This window comes from Microcaecilia unicolor, chromosome 8, assembly GCF_901765095.1.
Source record: "Microcaecilia unicolor chromosome 8, aMicUni1.1, whole genome shotgun sequence".
Classification (NCBI taxonomy): Eukaryota; Metazoa; Chordata; class Amphibia; order Gymnophiona; family Siphonopidae; genus Microcaecilia; species Microcaecilia unicolor.
The window spans coordinates 226,617,558-226,634,474 of NC_044038.1; the positions used below are offsets into that span (position 1 = coordinate 226,617,558).

The window sequence follows — 16,917 nt, forward strand, 5'->3', positions numbered from 1 at the left end:
AAAATGATTCTGAGCGTGCCCAAAGCCCGCGCCTACACTACCGCAAGCCAAATTTCAGCGCCTTTGTAAAAGGGCCTCAGAGCGACCCAAAACACCTGCCACCTTAGTGGCCACGCCTCATGCAATCAGCAACAGAGTCTATATAAAAGCAACACTGCAATACAGCAGTCCCTGGAGCTCCTGTTGCGAAAATAAGACAAGTTGGACAGCTTCAAAGCTCTAAATAGAACTCATAGCTCAGAAAATACCACACCTTAGTCACATGTGCAGAACATGTATGAAACCTCATCAAATACAAAACAAATGACCACGAATTAGAAATAGAACAGGTGCAAACAAATGGAAGCTCCACGAAGCCGGACTGTGCCCGCAGTAGGATCTCCATGTCAGAGGCGTAGCTAGGTGGGGTGCCAGGGGAGCGATCGCTCCCCCAAACAGACGTTGGACAGCAATGGCACCTATTTTTCAGGCTGTCCATCACACCTACACAGTGCATGCGTGTGCCTCTCCCCTCCCCCTTCGTCACAACCTGGCTACGCTTCTGCTCCGTGTTCCCCTATGGGGCTGTGGGGAATGGATGAAGACACTGCTTTTCCCATGGGGGGGGGGGGGGAAGGACTCTTTATGTAGATATTTGGGGTGGTCTTTTTCATTAGTACTTGGAAACTATGAGTTACTTGTTGTAGGTGATGGGATAGGTGCCAGTACTCAGTACCGTCGAGATAGTACCCCCAGGAAAAAAAAAGCCCTGCTTCCTGCAGCCCTTTAAAAAACCCCAAACTTCATCCCTCTCTGAGATGCAGAAGCCTGGAACAGAAAGAATTGCCAGTTTCTACAGGTTGGCCTTAAATCTGTCCTAGAAAAGGTAAAAACAAAACAAAATAGACTCCGAATGAATTAATGAAATAAAAGTCTGTTTGGCTTCTGTTTAATGTATTAGTTGTGATTTCTGATTAATATTAAGAAATTTCTAATGCTTTATGGATGGACCCTGTTGACAATGACCTCACTTTTATTAGATCAAAGTCAGTTACATAGGATAGATGCCAGGTTTCTCCACCACCTTCCCCCCCAAATTTGGATCTGATCAGTGCATGTTTGGAGAAGGTATAGTAACATAGTAAATGACGGCAGATAAAGACCTGAACGGTCCATCCAGTCTGCCCAACAAGATAAACTCATTTTACATGGTTTGTGATACTTTGTTCCTTGCATTTACCTCCCCTTTCTATAAAGATATATTTCATTAGATTACTCCTGACTCTACCACCCTTTCACACTGATTTACCCTTAAAATGAGGATCCCAACCGGGACCCCAGCCCCACCCTACCCCACCCACACAGTATGGAGTACTCTGAACTTTCAGGCATATCTGTGGAAGTTAAATTATTAGTGCACCCCTATCTCTGGGGAGGGGCTCACATGGATTTATCTGCAGTTGGTTTTGTTTGGAGACTGTTTTAAGGGATAGACCCTAATTGAGGGCCCAGTCAAATGTGTACTTTAGCTTTGGGGGTTTAAAAAACAAAAACACACACACACACCTTCCCCTCTTTTTTGTTAAAAAAAAGGCACTATTTAGTTTTTCTTTTCAAAAAAAATTTATTATACTTTTAACATGACTGTTTACACCAACTCCCTTGGGATTCTAGCTTAAACCCAGCTGGTTTTGGCACATACTACAATACAATGATCAAATTGTATGCAGTGTTTTACAGATATATATATAAAAGGGGAACAATTTCTGCTACATGGAGCTTCCAGTCTAACTGACGGACTCAGCAGACAGAAGGATGTTGAGGACAGATGGAACGTAAGGAAAGAGCACGAATCATGAGTGGAGTACTACTACTACTTAACATTTCTAGAACGCTACTAGGGTTACACAGCGCTGTTCAAAATAAACAAGGAAGGACGGTCCCTGCTCAAAGGAGCTTACAATCTAAAGAATGAAATGTCAAGTTGGGGCAGTCTAGGTTTCCTGGGTAGAGGTGTAGAGGTTAGGTGTCGAAGGCGACATTGAAGAGATGGGCTTTAAGCAGAGATTTGAAGATTGGCAGGGAGGGGGCCTGGCGTATGGGCTCGGGGAGTTTGTTCCACGCGTGGGGTGAAGCGAGGCAGAAAGGGCGGAGCCTGGAGTTGGCAGTGGTGGAGAAGGGTACTGAAAGGAGGGATTTGTCTTGAGAGCGGAGGTTACGGGTAGGAACGTAAGGGGAGATGAGGGTTGAGAGGTAAGGAGGGGCTGCAGATCGAGTACATTTGTAGGTTAGTAGCAGAAGCTTGAATTGAATGCGGTACCTGATCGGAAGCCAACGAAGTGACTTGAGGAGAGGAGTGATATGAGTGTATCAGTTCAGGCGGAAGATAAGACGTGCAGCAGAATTCTGAATGGACTGAAGGGGGATAGGTGGCTAAGTGGGAGACCAGTGAGGAGTAGGTTGCAGTAGTCAAGGCGAGAGGTAATGAGAGAGTGGATGAGAGTTCGGGTGGTGTGCTCAGACAGGAAGGGGCAAATTTTGCTGATGTTATAGAGGAAGAAGCGACAGGTCTTGGCTATCTGCTGGATATGCGCAGAGAAGGAGAGGGAGGAGTCGAAGATGACACCAAGGTTGCGGGCAGATGAGACGGGGACGATGAGGGTGTTATCAACCGAAAAAGAGAGTGGAGGTAGAGGAGAAGTGGGTTTGGGTGGGAAGACAAGAAGTTTGGTCTTGGCCATGTTCAGTTTCAGGTGGCGGTTGGACATCCAGGCAGCAATGTCGGATAAGCAGGCCGATACTTTGGCCTGGGTTTCCGCAATGATGTCAGGTGTGGAGAGATAATGCCCTGAGTCAGGGCATAAAGCCAGCATTTCCTTTTCTCCTCTTTCTTTCCTATTGTCCTTTAACAGATGGCTAAGTTGCAGTGGAATCTCTAGTAGAATTCAAAAAAAAAAAAAAAAAGCAATTCATAGTGCCTTAAGCCCTTCTCTCAAAACCACCTGGGATATATCTCCTACTTTCACTACCTTCCCTAGCTCAGTCGCTGCAGTCACAGTGCTTTGCCAGGAGCAGGGGTGAGCCAGACACCCAATTTTGGGTGGGCTTGAGCCTAAAGTGGATAGGCATGAGAGCTCCACCCAGCATCTCTCCCTCCTGTCCTGCCCCCATCCCCACCCCAGGTGACCAGGTATCTCTCAACTTTGCCCCCCTTCTCTTTGTACCTTTTAAAGCCTTTTTTTTGTTAGCAGCAACTCATACCTGCTTCACATGCCACCTAGAGCCTTCCCTCCGATGCAACCTCCCGGTCCCACCTATGTGGAAACAGGACGTTGCATTGGAGGGAAGGCTCCGGGCTGACAGGAGCAGCAGGCATGAGTTAGTGCTCACTGCCAGCAAAGAAATGCAAGACTATAAAAGGTATGGGGGGTTGGGAGAAGTTATGACACCTCAGATGGATAGACGGATTGACCTAGCCTGACCACAGTGAGAACTGTAATCCATGCCCATTGATCAGAAGGCTGTCACTGCACTTGGACTGACCTTGGGTCCATAAGTGAAGATATGAGAGAAAAGTGGAAAGCAATGATGGTCAGCTGTGGCCCAAATATGAATCTAATTACTCAGCATGGAAGGTTGAAAGCAGCATCTGATTAGTCGGTTGGCCAAAGCAAAAAGTAATATGGATGGGCCGTCAGAAGATTTAATTTTCTGTTGTTCCGTGTGTCATTTCTGAGAATGTTTGTTTCAATCATTTTCTTTGGCCATTTTTTTCTTTGTCTCAGTAGCAAAGTCATTGAATACACACTCTTCGGAAAAAGGGTGCCCTATTTCTGAAACAACGGGGCACTCCTTTCCTGATAGCATGCACATGAACGGTACTTACAAGTAAATGGGATAGGAGGCAATGGATTAGGAATTGGTATTGGACGGAAAACAGAGGATAGGGTTAAATGGCCATTTCTCTCAACGGAGGTGGGTGAATAGTGGAGTGCCACAGGGATCTGTACTGGGACTGGAGCTATTTAACATATTTATACAAGATCTGGAAAATGGAATGACAAGTGAGGTGAATACATTTGCTGATGGTACAAAACTATTCAGAGTTGTCAAAACACATGCGGATTGTGAAAAATTGCAGGAAGACCTTAGGAAACTGGGAGACGTCCAAATGGCAGATGAAAGTTAATGTCGACAAATGCAAAGTGATGCACCTTGGAAAGAATAATCCAAACCATAGTTACCCGATGCTAGGGTCCACCTTGGGGGTCAGCACCCAAGAAAAAGATTTAGGTGTCATTGTAGACAATACACTGTAACCTTCTTCTCAGCGTGTGTTGGCCAAAAAAGCAAACAGAATGCTAGGAATTAGGAAAGGGATGGTGAATAAAACTGAAAATACTATAATGCCTCTGTATCGCTCCATGGTGCAACCTCACCTAGAGTATTGCGTTCCGTTCTGGTCACTGTACCTCAAAAAAGATATAGTGGAATTAGAAAGAAGAGTGGCCAAAATGATAAAGGGGATGGACCTCTTCTCATATAAGGAAATGCTAAAAGGTTTAGGGCTCTTCAGCTTGGAAAAGAGACAGCTGAGGGGAGATAGGATTGAGGTCTACAAAATCCTGAGCGGTGTAGAACGAGTAGAGGTGAATCGAATTTTTCCAAAGACTAGGGGACACTCAGGGAAGGTGCATGGAAATACTTTTAAAACAAATTGGAGAAAATATTTTTTTCACTCACTGCATATTTAAGTTCTTTGGGGAAAGGGACTTGATATACTGCTTTTCTGTAGTTACAATCAAAGTGGTTTATATAGTACTAGTAAAAAAGCCCCATTTCTGATGCAAATGAAATGGGGGCTAGCAAGGTTTTCTTCTGTGTGCATGTGGGAGTGTGTGTGTCCCTGCCCTCTCTCCCTTCCCCTGTGCTGTCTGTCCCCTCCCCCCTCGGAGTCGAGTCCTTCAGTGTTAAGTTTCCTGCTGTGTTTGTGTTACAGAGATAGTGAGGGCTTCTGCCCTCTCTCCCCTCCCCCTCTGAGTCCTTCACTGTTACAGAGAGAGAGATTTGATTTCGTGCTTTGCTGTGTTTTCCTTCACTGCGAGGGTGGGGCAGACACTCATGGGGAAAACGGATATCTCTCCCCCTTCACACTTTCGGCTGGAAGCTTCATTTAGAACGTTGGTGGTGCCTTTTATATATAGAGATATATAGGTACTTATTTTAAACCTGGTGCAATGGAGGGTTAAGTGACTTGCCCAGTGTCACAAGGAACTGCAGTGGGAATTGAACCTAGTTTTCTGGGATCAACATCTGCTGTATTAACCATTAGGCTACTCCTCCACTCTGGTTTGCATACTTGGGTTTAAAAAGGTTTGGACAAGTTCCTGGAGAAAACGTTTATAGTTTGTTATTGAGGTAGACACAGGGGGAAACCACTGCTTGCCCTGGGATTGGTAACATGGGTTTCTGCCAGGTATTGTGACCTGGCTTGGCCACTGTTGGAACCAGGATTCTGGGCTAGATGGACCATTGGTTTGATCCAGTATGGCTATTCTTATGTTCTAATGATGGTTCACTATCAGGAATGGACTGTGCAATGTTTCAGAAAGAGTGCATCCTTTATCCAAAACAGTGCACCTTCTTTAAATAAAGTGCACTCTCTTCTCAGGAAATGGAAAAACAGGAAGTTTTGTGTGAGTGTGGGGGGGGGGGGGGTCTCCTCATTTTGTTTAACAGCGATGAGCTGTCATTTGAAGTAAGTAGCCAGATTATGCAAACTTTCTAGTCCCTGAAGTAAGAACAAATGCATTGCTCTTTCAGCAGAATTTAAGCAGCTTCTGTGTGTTGAGCTCCAGTGACACAAGTTTCTCACTTAACAGACAGATATCCTCATTTGGAAACACAGGTACTCAGGAATTGTGTTTGTTTAATTCTACCTTAATCCTTAAATGACTCCAGAATGTGTGCAGAAATAGCATGACAGGGGAGGTGTCAGAAGTGGCTCCTTCGTTAATGATGGGCAGAGACACCAGAAGATAAAATTATTAAATAGAAGTGCCTGTCAGCTCATCCCTGGTTCCACCCATGTCAGTGTTTAAATGTGGGCTTCGAGCAGTGGCGAGGATCAGACTCTAGAGACACAATGAAGACCATCGGTTCAATCGTCTTCCTGTCGGTGCTTCTCGCCTTCTGCACCGAGCTGGGCTCTGCATCGTTTCCTAGTAAAGGTGAGTATAGCAGATACTTTTCAGAAACAGAATTGTGTTAGACCTGGCTGGTGAAGGCATCACATTTTACTTATGAAAGAACGAATTGCTTTCATGAACTATGGGCAATGTGGACCTTCATTTTCAAAAGCAGATTGTTTTTGCAGCAAACCAGAATTTCCAAGATTTTTGGCAAGTTCTTACTTTTGACGTTCAGCTCTGAAAGTCTCCTTCAGAGGCTTCAGAACGTTGCTTGTAGATGGATCAAATTTCTTTTTGAAAGCTGGTGTTTAACATTTGTTTAAAAATGATTTCTTGTGAGTGTTACTAATTGCTGAGCTGAGCTGTTTTCTTTCCCTGTTCCAGCAAATGAAAATAAATAATATCTGCAATTATCACAGGGCTTCCTATATCTGTCTTGTTGATGTCACAGCTAATAAGGTTCTCATGATATCGAGAATGACTATACATGAGATCAACTTGCATACACTGGAGACAGTAAGTGCAAACTGATCTCAAGCAGATTCATTGCTAATATCCTGAAAAAAAATATTGTTGGATTACTACTACTACTACTACTTATCATTTCTATAGCGCTACTAGACATACGCAGCGCTGTACACTTGGAAGATACAGTCCCTGCTCGACAGAGCTTACAATCTAATCAGGACAGACAAACAGGACAAACAAGGGATAAGGACAAAGGGTAACAAGATTCCGGAATCCCAAACAGTAGCAAGATTCCGGAACCCAAATAATAGCAAGATTCCGGAATCCCAAAGACTACTACTACTACTACTACTTATAATTTCTATAGCGCTACTAGACGTACGCAGAGCTGTACACTTGAACATGAACAGACAGTCCCTGCTCGACAGAGCTTACAATCTAATTAGGACAGACAAACAGGACAAACAAGAGATAAGGGAATATTAAAGTGAGGATGATAAAATAAGGGTTCTGAACAAGTGAATAAGGGTTAGGAGTTAAAAGCAGCATCAAATAGGTGGGCTTTTAGCTTAGATTTGAAGACGGCTGGAGATCGAGCTTGACCTACCGGCTCAAGAAGTCTATTCCAGGCATATGGTGCAGCAAGATAAAAGGAACGGAGTCTGGAGTGTTGGATTCGTCCTTGTTTAGCCTCCACTTTTGTCTGCTGAGGAGTAATCAGGGCAGATTTGGGAAGTCCTGTATGTTACAGATCCTTATGCCAAAATACACCTAATAAAGAGTGTGCACACAGGACAAAAATAAACCACAAAAACAAGGTCTCTTGATTAAAAAGATGCAAATGTATTCATACAATAGGATGTGATCACATAACCCCCATGTGGCCACGTTTCGCATCAGGGGTTGATCAGTCTTTGAAATAGATCATACAAAGGAATTAACATTGCTTTTGACTCGTAACCACTTGTAACCACTCGACTCCACCTACCCTCCTCTCCTCCTTCCTGTACACATTAATTGATTTGATTTGCTTACTTTATTTTTTTGTCTATTAGATTGTAAGCTCTTTGAGCAGGGACTGTCTTTCTTCTATGTTTGTGCAGCGCTGCGTACGCCTTGTAGTGCTATATAAATGCTAAATAGTAGTAGTAGTAATCTCAAGGAGTATCAACATTCCATGTAGAACCCCAAAGAATAGCAAGATTCTGGAATCGTAAAGAGTGACAAGATTCCATGCAAGATTCATAACCAGTTGTAACCACTCGCCTCCACCTACCCTTCTCTCCTCCTTCCTGTACACATTAATTGATTTGATTTGTTTACTTTATTTATTTTTTGTCTATTAGATTGTAAGCTCTTTGAGCAGGGACTGTCTTTCTTCTATGTTTGTGCAGCGCTGCGTACGCCTTGTAGCGCTATAGAAATGCTAAATAGTAGTAGTAGTAATTAAATAACTATAATCTGTATCACAAAACGAACAAACCAGTCAGCTAAAATATCAAATACAAAGAACATCTCTTAATACAAATAAACCATTTATTTATTACATTTGTACCCCACGCTTTCCCACTCAAAGCAGGTTCAATGCGGCTTACATAGTAATTGGGATTACAAAGTATTGGTGGAGAGAAATAAGTTGAGTGTTATCGGAGTAATAAAAGACATAAGAATGTAGAAATGCAGGGATGAGGGGAGTAGGAGAAGCATGAGCAAGGGTAAATGAGCAATTGGAGGGGTAGATGAGTCGGAGGGGCATGGGCAAGAGTGAGGGGAGTAGGAGAGATGTGAGTAAGGGTAGGTGAGCATAATGTTTCTACACGGATCATGATTTCTATTTCTTAACACTACAATAAGCTAAGGAAAATCACATTCCATATTGGTCACTTTTATAAGAGTATGTATGTATTCTTTAGGTTCCCCAAAATAAAATGTCCGCTGGTTCACCTTACAAATACCAACACCCTTATGCTTAATACATAGCATTTATAACAATTATAAAACTTCAAATACTATATCTAAGCACACCCTATGAATTAAAAAAGTATCCATAAAAAGATGTTTATACTTCTTGCAATTCTAGATGTGTCAATATTTAGAAACCCTATGTCAAGAATGGGTGGGCCTGTGGACACCCAAGCCAACCTGTAGCTAAGCCACTGTTTTTGACAGGTTACTTAGTGAAAGACACATCCCTGCACATAAACCATTTGGAAGCTTAAATTGGCAGTTAAGACCTGGCTTTTTCAACAAACTTATCCACCATAGTTCTGGTGCTGAGACTTCAAGGTTTGATACACCAAGTTCTGCCTGTTTGTTTTATTTTTGGTTTGAAAGTTAGCTCTGTGTCAGAGTCTTACCTACCAATCGTTGTATTTATTTTCATAATTTGTTTTAGTCTGCTACTCAGTTTAAAGCGGTATGGTAAATCATTAAGAAATAAATAAATCACAGTTTATGGTTGTTTGCATTTCTGCCAACAATTCATATATTTTGAAGAGGTAGAATAATTCAGTACCCAACAACCAAACTCCCCTACGTAAAAAGACCAGACTAACTAAGGGGATCTTTTACTAACGCTTAGCTTGAGTTATGATCAGCGGGGCCCATAGAAATAAAATGAGCCCTGCTGCAGATAACTTGAGCTTAGCTTGAGTAAAAGAACCCCCTAAGGTACTAACAGGCTTATTTTAGAAAGAGAAGGACGCCCATCTTCCGATACAAATCAGAAGATGGGCGTCCTTCTCACAGGGTCGCCCAAATCGGTATAATCGAAAGTCGATTTTGGGCGTCCCCAACTGCTTTCCGTTGCGGGGACGACCAAAGTTCCCAGGGGTGTGTCAGAGGCGTAGCAAAGGCAGGACTTGGGCGTGCCTAACACATGGGTGTCCTCGACCCATAATGCAAAAAGAGGGCTTCCCTGATGAACATTTGGATGACTTTACCTGGTCCTGTTTTTCTTACGACCAAGGCACAAAAAGTTGCCCGAACTGACCAGATGACCACCAGAGAGAGTCGGGGATGACCTCCCCTTACTCCCCCCGTGGTCACTAACCCCCTCCCACCCTCAAAAAAAATCTTTAAAAATATTCTGTGCCAGCCTCAAATGTCATACTCAGGCCCATCGCAGCATATGTAGGTCCCTGGAGCAGTTTTAGTGGGTGCAGTTCACTTCAGGCAGGCGGACCCAGGCCCATCCCCCCCACCTGTTGCACTTGTGGTGGTAAATGTGAGCCCTCCAAAACCCACCACAAACCCACTGTATCCACAACGAGATGCCCCCCTTCACCTGTAAGGGCTATGGTAGTGGTGTACAGTTGTGGGTAGTGGGGAGGTTTGGGGGGCTCAGCACACAAGGTAAGGGAGCTATGTACCTGGGAGCAATTTATGAAGTCCACTGCAGTGCCCCCTAGGGTGCCCGGTTTGTGTCCTGGCATGTCAGGGGGACCAGTGCACTACGAATGCTGGATCCTTCCACGACCAAAGAGCTTGGATTTGGTTGTTTCTGAGATGGGAGTCCTTAGTTTCCATTATCGCCGAAAATCAGAAATGGCCAAGTCAAGGGACGACCATCTGTAGGGACGACAAGATTTGGGCATCCACGACCGTATTATCAAAATGAAAGATGGTCGCCCATCTTGTTTTGAAAATACGGGTTTCCCCGCTCCTCCACTGGGACGTTTTGCGAGGACGTCCTCAGTAAAACTTGGGCGTCCCTATCGATTATGCCCCTCCACACGACCTTTATAATCAAATTTTTCTATTTTTGCTATTATTTAAATGGGAAGCGAGATCTTCAGTAATTAATTGTTCATTATAGCTCAACTACCGCTGCTAAAACACCCAAAGCAGCTACATTTGTAGCTCATGGTCTCATAACAACAGCAAATTAAATTATATCATCGATCTCTGATCCAAACAGTGCAATATATGAACTGAGGGCTCCTTTTACAAAGTTGTACTACCACAACGAAGCACATAGGAACAAAATGGGCTTTGTCACGTATGCCACACCAAACTTGCTGGCGCGACTTTATAAAAGGAGCCTTTAGCGTCCATCAACTGATGTTTGGTCAGAAAGGTTCCATAATATTTGCCCATATAAAACTACTCATCGGTGCTTACAGTTCAAAGCAAATGCTAGGGCTTATCTGCTGAGTGAAATCAAGCGGTTTCAGGATAGAACAAGTCCAATGATGTGCCCCGTTTCAGACTTTGCAATGCTTTCTAGTTTCAGAGGCAAGTTCATGTTTTCAGTGGGATTTTTCTCCTTTACAGACCATCCTGGGTTTTGCCCTGATGACATCATACAATGCGTTGTAGCATACCCTCCTGACTGTACTTATGACGTCGAATGCGCAACAAATGAAAAGTGTTGTTCTTCCATGTGTAAAATGCAATGCATCCCAGCAATTTTTGGTAAGAGTATAATGCTGTAGATCCAGCCATAGCAAAGACTGAAACAAACAAGGGATGATTTCAAGCTGCTCGCTCTGGTTGAAAGCTCCTGGGTACTTTTTACCTGTGGTTATCACAGTTCTCCAAGGGAAAGTTACACATTTACTTTCACTTTGAAAAACACTTCCATATACAAGGAACCTGCAGAAACTTCCCTCTGCTTCTTGTGTGGGTAGAATTTTCCTGGGGATGGAGAAGCACACATGAAGATTTGGAAACTCACCCCATCCTCTGGTGCACAAATTTCCCAACGCAGAATGTGTGCAACTAAATTGGGTAACGAGCCCATTAGCACTAATGTTTGGGTGCTAGCAATCAATTATTAGTGTTAATTGGCTGTATTTTGGATCTACACATGCACCTTGCTGGGCAATATTCTCTAAAGATCTGCCAATAAGTCTTATATTGCACAACTCAAAGGGGGCGTGGCTATGGGAAGGGCATGGGAGGGTCAGGGGCGTTCACTAAATAAGCACAAAGTATTACTGAATACCAGGGATTCGAGCCTAATTTATATGCCAGGATTCACTTGGTGTAAAGCCTCATGCCCAAAGCTTAGCGTACAAGTCAGCTCTAAACACTATTCTATAAATGACGTGAATAGAGTAGCACCACATGCGGATTTTTTGCGCAATTCTTTTAGTTCCATTTACTGATCTAGTCCCATGTTTGTGCTTTCACAGTCCCTCCAGGTGTATTGAGGAGGGGGCAGCTTGCAGGCAGCTGATTTAGGTATCTAAAATGTTCAGTTCTGTGTACTAAGGGTGCACAGACATTTTTCATTTTGGCACATTATCCCCCAGATGCTTTAAAGGTCACCCAAATTTTTTATTTATTTAGATTTTGCTCACACCTTATTCAGTAGTAGCTCAAGGTGAGTTACATTCAAGTACACTGGATATTTCTCTGTCCCAGGAGGGCTCACAATCTAAGTTTGTACCTGAGGCAATGGAGGGTTAAGTGACTTGCCCAAGATCACAAGGAGCAGTGGTGGGATTTGAACCAGCCACTTCTGGATTACAAGACTAGTGCTCTAACCACTAGGCCACTCCTCCACTCCAAATTTAGATGTGGATTTAAGATGCATATGCAAACTAATTGGTTAATGAACCTTTAACTATCAATCAATTGATGTTAATTATTGATGTTAATTGGCATCAATTAGGATTTGTGTGCTCATCTGCCTGCGCTTTATTTAGGTTTATTAAAATTTGATATACCACCCTAGAGTAAAAACTTTCAGGGGCCCTTTTACTAAAACATGGTAGGGCTTATGTGCAGGTTACACACGCCAAATTGAAAGTTGGCAGGGCTGTTCCTGGTGGTAATCGTCAGGGCAGCCATATTGGTGCATGCTGTGTGGTTATAGTGCAGTTAGCGCATGAGCCCTTACCACTAATTCAACAAGTGACGGTAAGGGCTTAGGCAATAAATAGCCACGCACTACCTTTAATTCTAGCGCACGGACATTTACTGCCTCCATTAAAAAATGCCCTTTTACCCAGCCTCAGTAAAAATCGGCACGGTGCGTGCCAAAAACACGCACTTGCACTACCGCAGGTCTCTTTTTACCGCAGTTTAGTAAAAGGGCCCCTCAGAGCAGATTACATAATAAAATCTATAACAACCAAGGGCCTAAATCCCATAATGCCTATTTCAAAAGGGGCGTGGCCAAGGGAGGAGCAAGGGCGTGCCAATCATTTAGGCTCTTCAGTTATCAATGAACATGTAAAAAATGTTTTCAAAAATTTGTTTTTAATTCATTTTTGATATGGACGTGAAATTGTTTGTTTGGGCTGTTGGTTCTTTTTTGTTTGCTGTATGACGTTACCCTTCAGCATTGGTTCGATATTTTGTCCCCAGCACATCCTATTTAATAATCCTATATCCTATATAATAATTTGCACCTCCATCTGGCTGCCTGGGTTCCTAACATCTTTAAGAGGCTAACATCAGCCAGCTTTCAGGGTTTAAGAAAAGGGAAGGGGAAGTAGGTTTCGGTTTCTGAAGTTGAACAAGCAAACAGAGCTGTTCCCATAATAGAAATACTGAGGGCAAAGCTTTGATGGTGTCAGCATGGTCTGTTCCTGCTGTCAGCTACTGTATGAGGCACACACAAACACCTCTCTCTCTCTCTCACACACACACTCTCTCTTTCACACACACACACTCTCTCTCTCTCACACTCATAAACACTCTCTCAAACACTCTCTCACACACTCTCTCTCTCACACACACATACACACACACACACTCTCTCTCTCACACATACACTCTCACACATAAACACTCTCTCTCACTCTCTCTCACACACACACACTCTCTCTCTCTCTCTCACACACACACACTCTCTCTCACACACACACACACACTCGCACACAGTCTCTCTCTCTCACACACACACACACACACACACACACTCTCTCTCTCTCTCACACACACACACACACTCTCACACACACACACACACACACACACACACTCTCTCTCACACACACACACACACACACTCTCTCTCTCACACATACACACACTCGCACATAGTCTCTCTCTCACACACACACACACTCTCTTTGTCTCACACACTCTCTCTCTCACACACACACACACTCTCTCTGTCTCACACACTCTCTCTCTTAACGGTTCCCTTAAAAACATAATTGTCATTACATGATAACCTTGCTAGCGCCCATTTAATTTGTTTGAGAAATGGGTCTTTTTTTACTAGTTACTCTATAAAGCGTTCTCATCCTGGAGCTGTAGAGATTAGTGCTTAGTGCTGATTTCTATCAGTGCTGATTCTTGAGTCCTGTTTACTGAATCTGTCCCTAAATGTGGAACCAGCTTTATGAGAGTGGCAGCAGGACAGTTGCCCTGGCTCCCATGCCACAGTAGGCCCCAAGCCTGCTTTAAACTGAAGGAAGCACAGCCTGAAGTAGGCTTTGGGAAGTCCCCTCCTCAGTTTCTGCCCTGGGCCTCTGCATCTCTAACACCGGCCACGCATTCCCCCTAGCTGTGGATTTTCTGTGGCACTATCCAGATATTAGCACCAAAAATTCCTCCTACTGTTAATTGCTTAGCTATATAAATAGAGATAAATCTCACTGCTGTATTGATAACCGGTGACAGTGATCACATTCTATAAAACTGTGGACAACTATTCAGATTGCCCCTGCCCTTGTCCTGGCCATTGTCCTTTCTGAGTTGTGCACTAGGGGATTCAAGCACCCGGTTTTATAGAATAGCACACAGGAAACTTTGTGCGCAAATCCCAATTATTGGCAATTAACTGCAACAATTGGTTGTTAACATCAATTAATTGCTAGCTAATGGATAGTTTAACTATTTGTGCGTGAATCTTTAATCTAGGCTGAAATTTCAGCTCCCAAATTTGGGCTCCATAAATAGAACCCAAGGGAAAGTGTGCTAGGGAGCCTGTCTGCGTAGAAGCTGCAGGGGGAAGGCTGGACATACGTTCAATAGTTACTACATTGCCTTTGCAGTGAGGCCTGTTCCTTTTGGTTGTTAATCTGTGTTAAGTGCTAAAACCTAATGCTTTTTCGTAAACTTGTTCCTAAACGTCTGTGTTGGTTGGTTGTTGTCAAGGATTTGAGAACTACACAGCCACACAGAAAGAGGCTTTTAATGATGTGACTTTTTCCCCCCCCTCCCCCCGCCCAGATAAACCTGGTGAGTGCCCAATGGTAAACGCCAAGTGCGCATTGTCTCTTCAGACTGAATGCGGCAAAGACTTTGAATGCAAAGGAGCTGACAAGTGTTGTCCCATCTGTGGGCGTTCATGCTGGGCCACAAACTAAGATATCAGCATTATTATTGTTATTGATTGATTTTATGGGATACTGAGTTCCTAAATATTAGGGGTACAAATATCCTGAGTTATAAAGGACAGTTAAAATTTGGCTCTGGATTGTGCAATTTTTGCTGAAGCTTCTAGAACATTAGATTTAACAGCTTTTTTTTCCCAGTAAATCTGTCACATTCTTAATTGTCTTGTATATGTGTGCTGTGTGGTGTGGTCACATCTACTTAAGATCTCTGTGTGGTTTGAAAAGCTCAAACAGGTCATCTTGACATGATCCTGTTAGAAAATGCATAGCCACTTGCCTGAGGCTACCCCACGGCCACTTAGAAGGTCTATCCCCAGCACAGCTCAGGTCCGCCTGCACCTGCCGCTTGTGCTCTACACTATCACCCTGCTCTACACTATCACCCTCCTCCCACCGACTGGTCCCAACCACCTCTGGGCGAGTCTCCCGCTCTCAAATTATCCCTAGTGATTCCTAGGTTACTGGGCCACACTCCCAGTGGTCCTACAGTTCCTAGAAAGCACCCATAGACCCAACACACAAACCACTAAGATCCTTAGTCAGTCCAGACAAGCAGAGGCAATAAATTAAAAATGTTTATTGTCACGAAAAATATTGAACAGTGAACCATAAAAACAGATGGAACAAAAACAGCACATAGTAACGGGTAACTGAATATGGATCAATTATAGAACTATCTAAACATTTGTTCACTACCTGAATAGTGCCTAGGAAATATAGGAAATGTAGCTGCTCACAGGTTATCAAATATAACTGTTCACAGGGTCTGAGTAAAGAGGTCTTTCTCTCTCTACTTCCATGCTGAGACTGTAGAAAAAGCCAGTGTATCCTAGATTAATTTTGAGCTCCTGGGTCAATCAGAGCCCAGAACAACAAGTTTTAAAAATAGCTGGCCACTTCACTGCAGGTTACCTCTCATCTGTGTTAACTAAAGAGGGAACAGTCAGGTCTCTCTAACAGATTTAAACATAAACATGCACCTCCTGCTGACCAAACTAGAAAAATACACTTCAAGAAATAATACAGTTTTACAGGCTTAAAACCCCACTGTTTTGTCACAGATCCATAAAAGCAGCACAGCCTCCAAAGATTCCAGTTTTGTGTGTGCTGGGAACACTGAGACCATCAGAAGGGAGTATTCAGAAGACAGGAGGAAAACTGGAATGTGAATACAGTTACTTGATAGTCTCTGATTTATCTTTGCAGATTAACTGTGATATAAATAGATGCCTGCCTTTTCAGCTCTGGCACAAGGGAATGCATGGAATTTCACCTTTTTTTGACATGGATCTCCATTTCAGCAGCTCATTAGAGCTGTAAAGGCAAATCCTGATGTTGTGGCTGTAAATTGATCACTGCTGTGTACTGTATACCATTAATGTGTTTGGTCTGAAAAAATGACCATATCTGAATCCTGTTTGTATTGTGCAAATGAGGTGTTTTCTGATGCAGTGAAACTTACACAACTGAAGAAAACCCCAACAGATTAAAGTTCAGATAAAACTTTAAACATATGTTTACAGAGAGCTGTTCAATTATTGTCAGAATAAAAAGCATGAACGATGAAGTCTGTTCTTTTGCCTGCAGTTTCTTTTGCTGGGTTCAGATTTGCTTACAGGGACTGTTGCTGTGAGTAATGGGGGTAATTCTATGACAGGGCACCCAGGCTATCAAGACACATAAGTGGATTTGTTGCCCTTATAAACCTTAGGGAGAGCAGGTGTACAATTTACACCGCTCCAAGGCATGCATAGTTCTGTCCGTGTAAAAGTGTGAATAATGCATAAGTTTCCATCCTGGCTCCGATTTGCCCATTGTCTGTCCCTGGGAACATCCACTATAACATGTAGCCACTTCAATTTTTCTGTGTGTATATCGTACAGTTTGATCAAACAAGATTACTTGAGCGAATAGACCCCTCATTCTATAACACTTAAATTTATAGAACGCTTTGATCCACACATATAAATGTCCAC

At 43.2% G+C, this 16,917-nt stretch overlaps 1 protein-coding gene across 1 annotated transcript; it reads left to right on the plus strand.

Moving 5' to 3' along the window:
* Window positions 1-6,051: 6,051 nt before the first annotated feature.
* Window positions 6,052-16,476, plus strand: LOC115476934 (WAP four-disulfide core domain protein 5-like). Its single transcript, XM_030213523.1, has 3 exons — window positions 6,052-6,209; window positions 10,914-11,054; window positions 16,148-16,476. The coding sequence occupies exons 1-3, from the start codon at window positions 6,125-6,127 to the stop codon at window positions 16,150-16,152; spliced, it is 231 nt and encodes a 76-aa protein (XP_030069383.1). The 5' UTR covers window positions 6,052-6,124; the 3' UTR covers window positions 16,153-16,476.
* Window positions 16,477-16,917: the final 441 nt, after the last annotated feature.

What these genes read in the sequence shown, in the direction of transcription:
- LOC115476934 (XM_030213523.1), top strand. Translation starts at nt 6,125, where the DNA reads ATGAAGACCATCGGTTCAATCGTCTTCCTGTCGGTGCTTCTCGCCTTC. An exon ending in TGCATCGTTTCCTAGTAAAG is followed by an intron (nt 6,210 to 10,913) that starts GTGAGTATAGCA and finishes TCTCCTTTACAG; the next exon opens with ACCATCCTGGGTTTTGCCCT.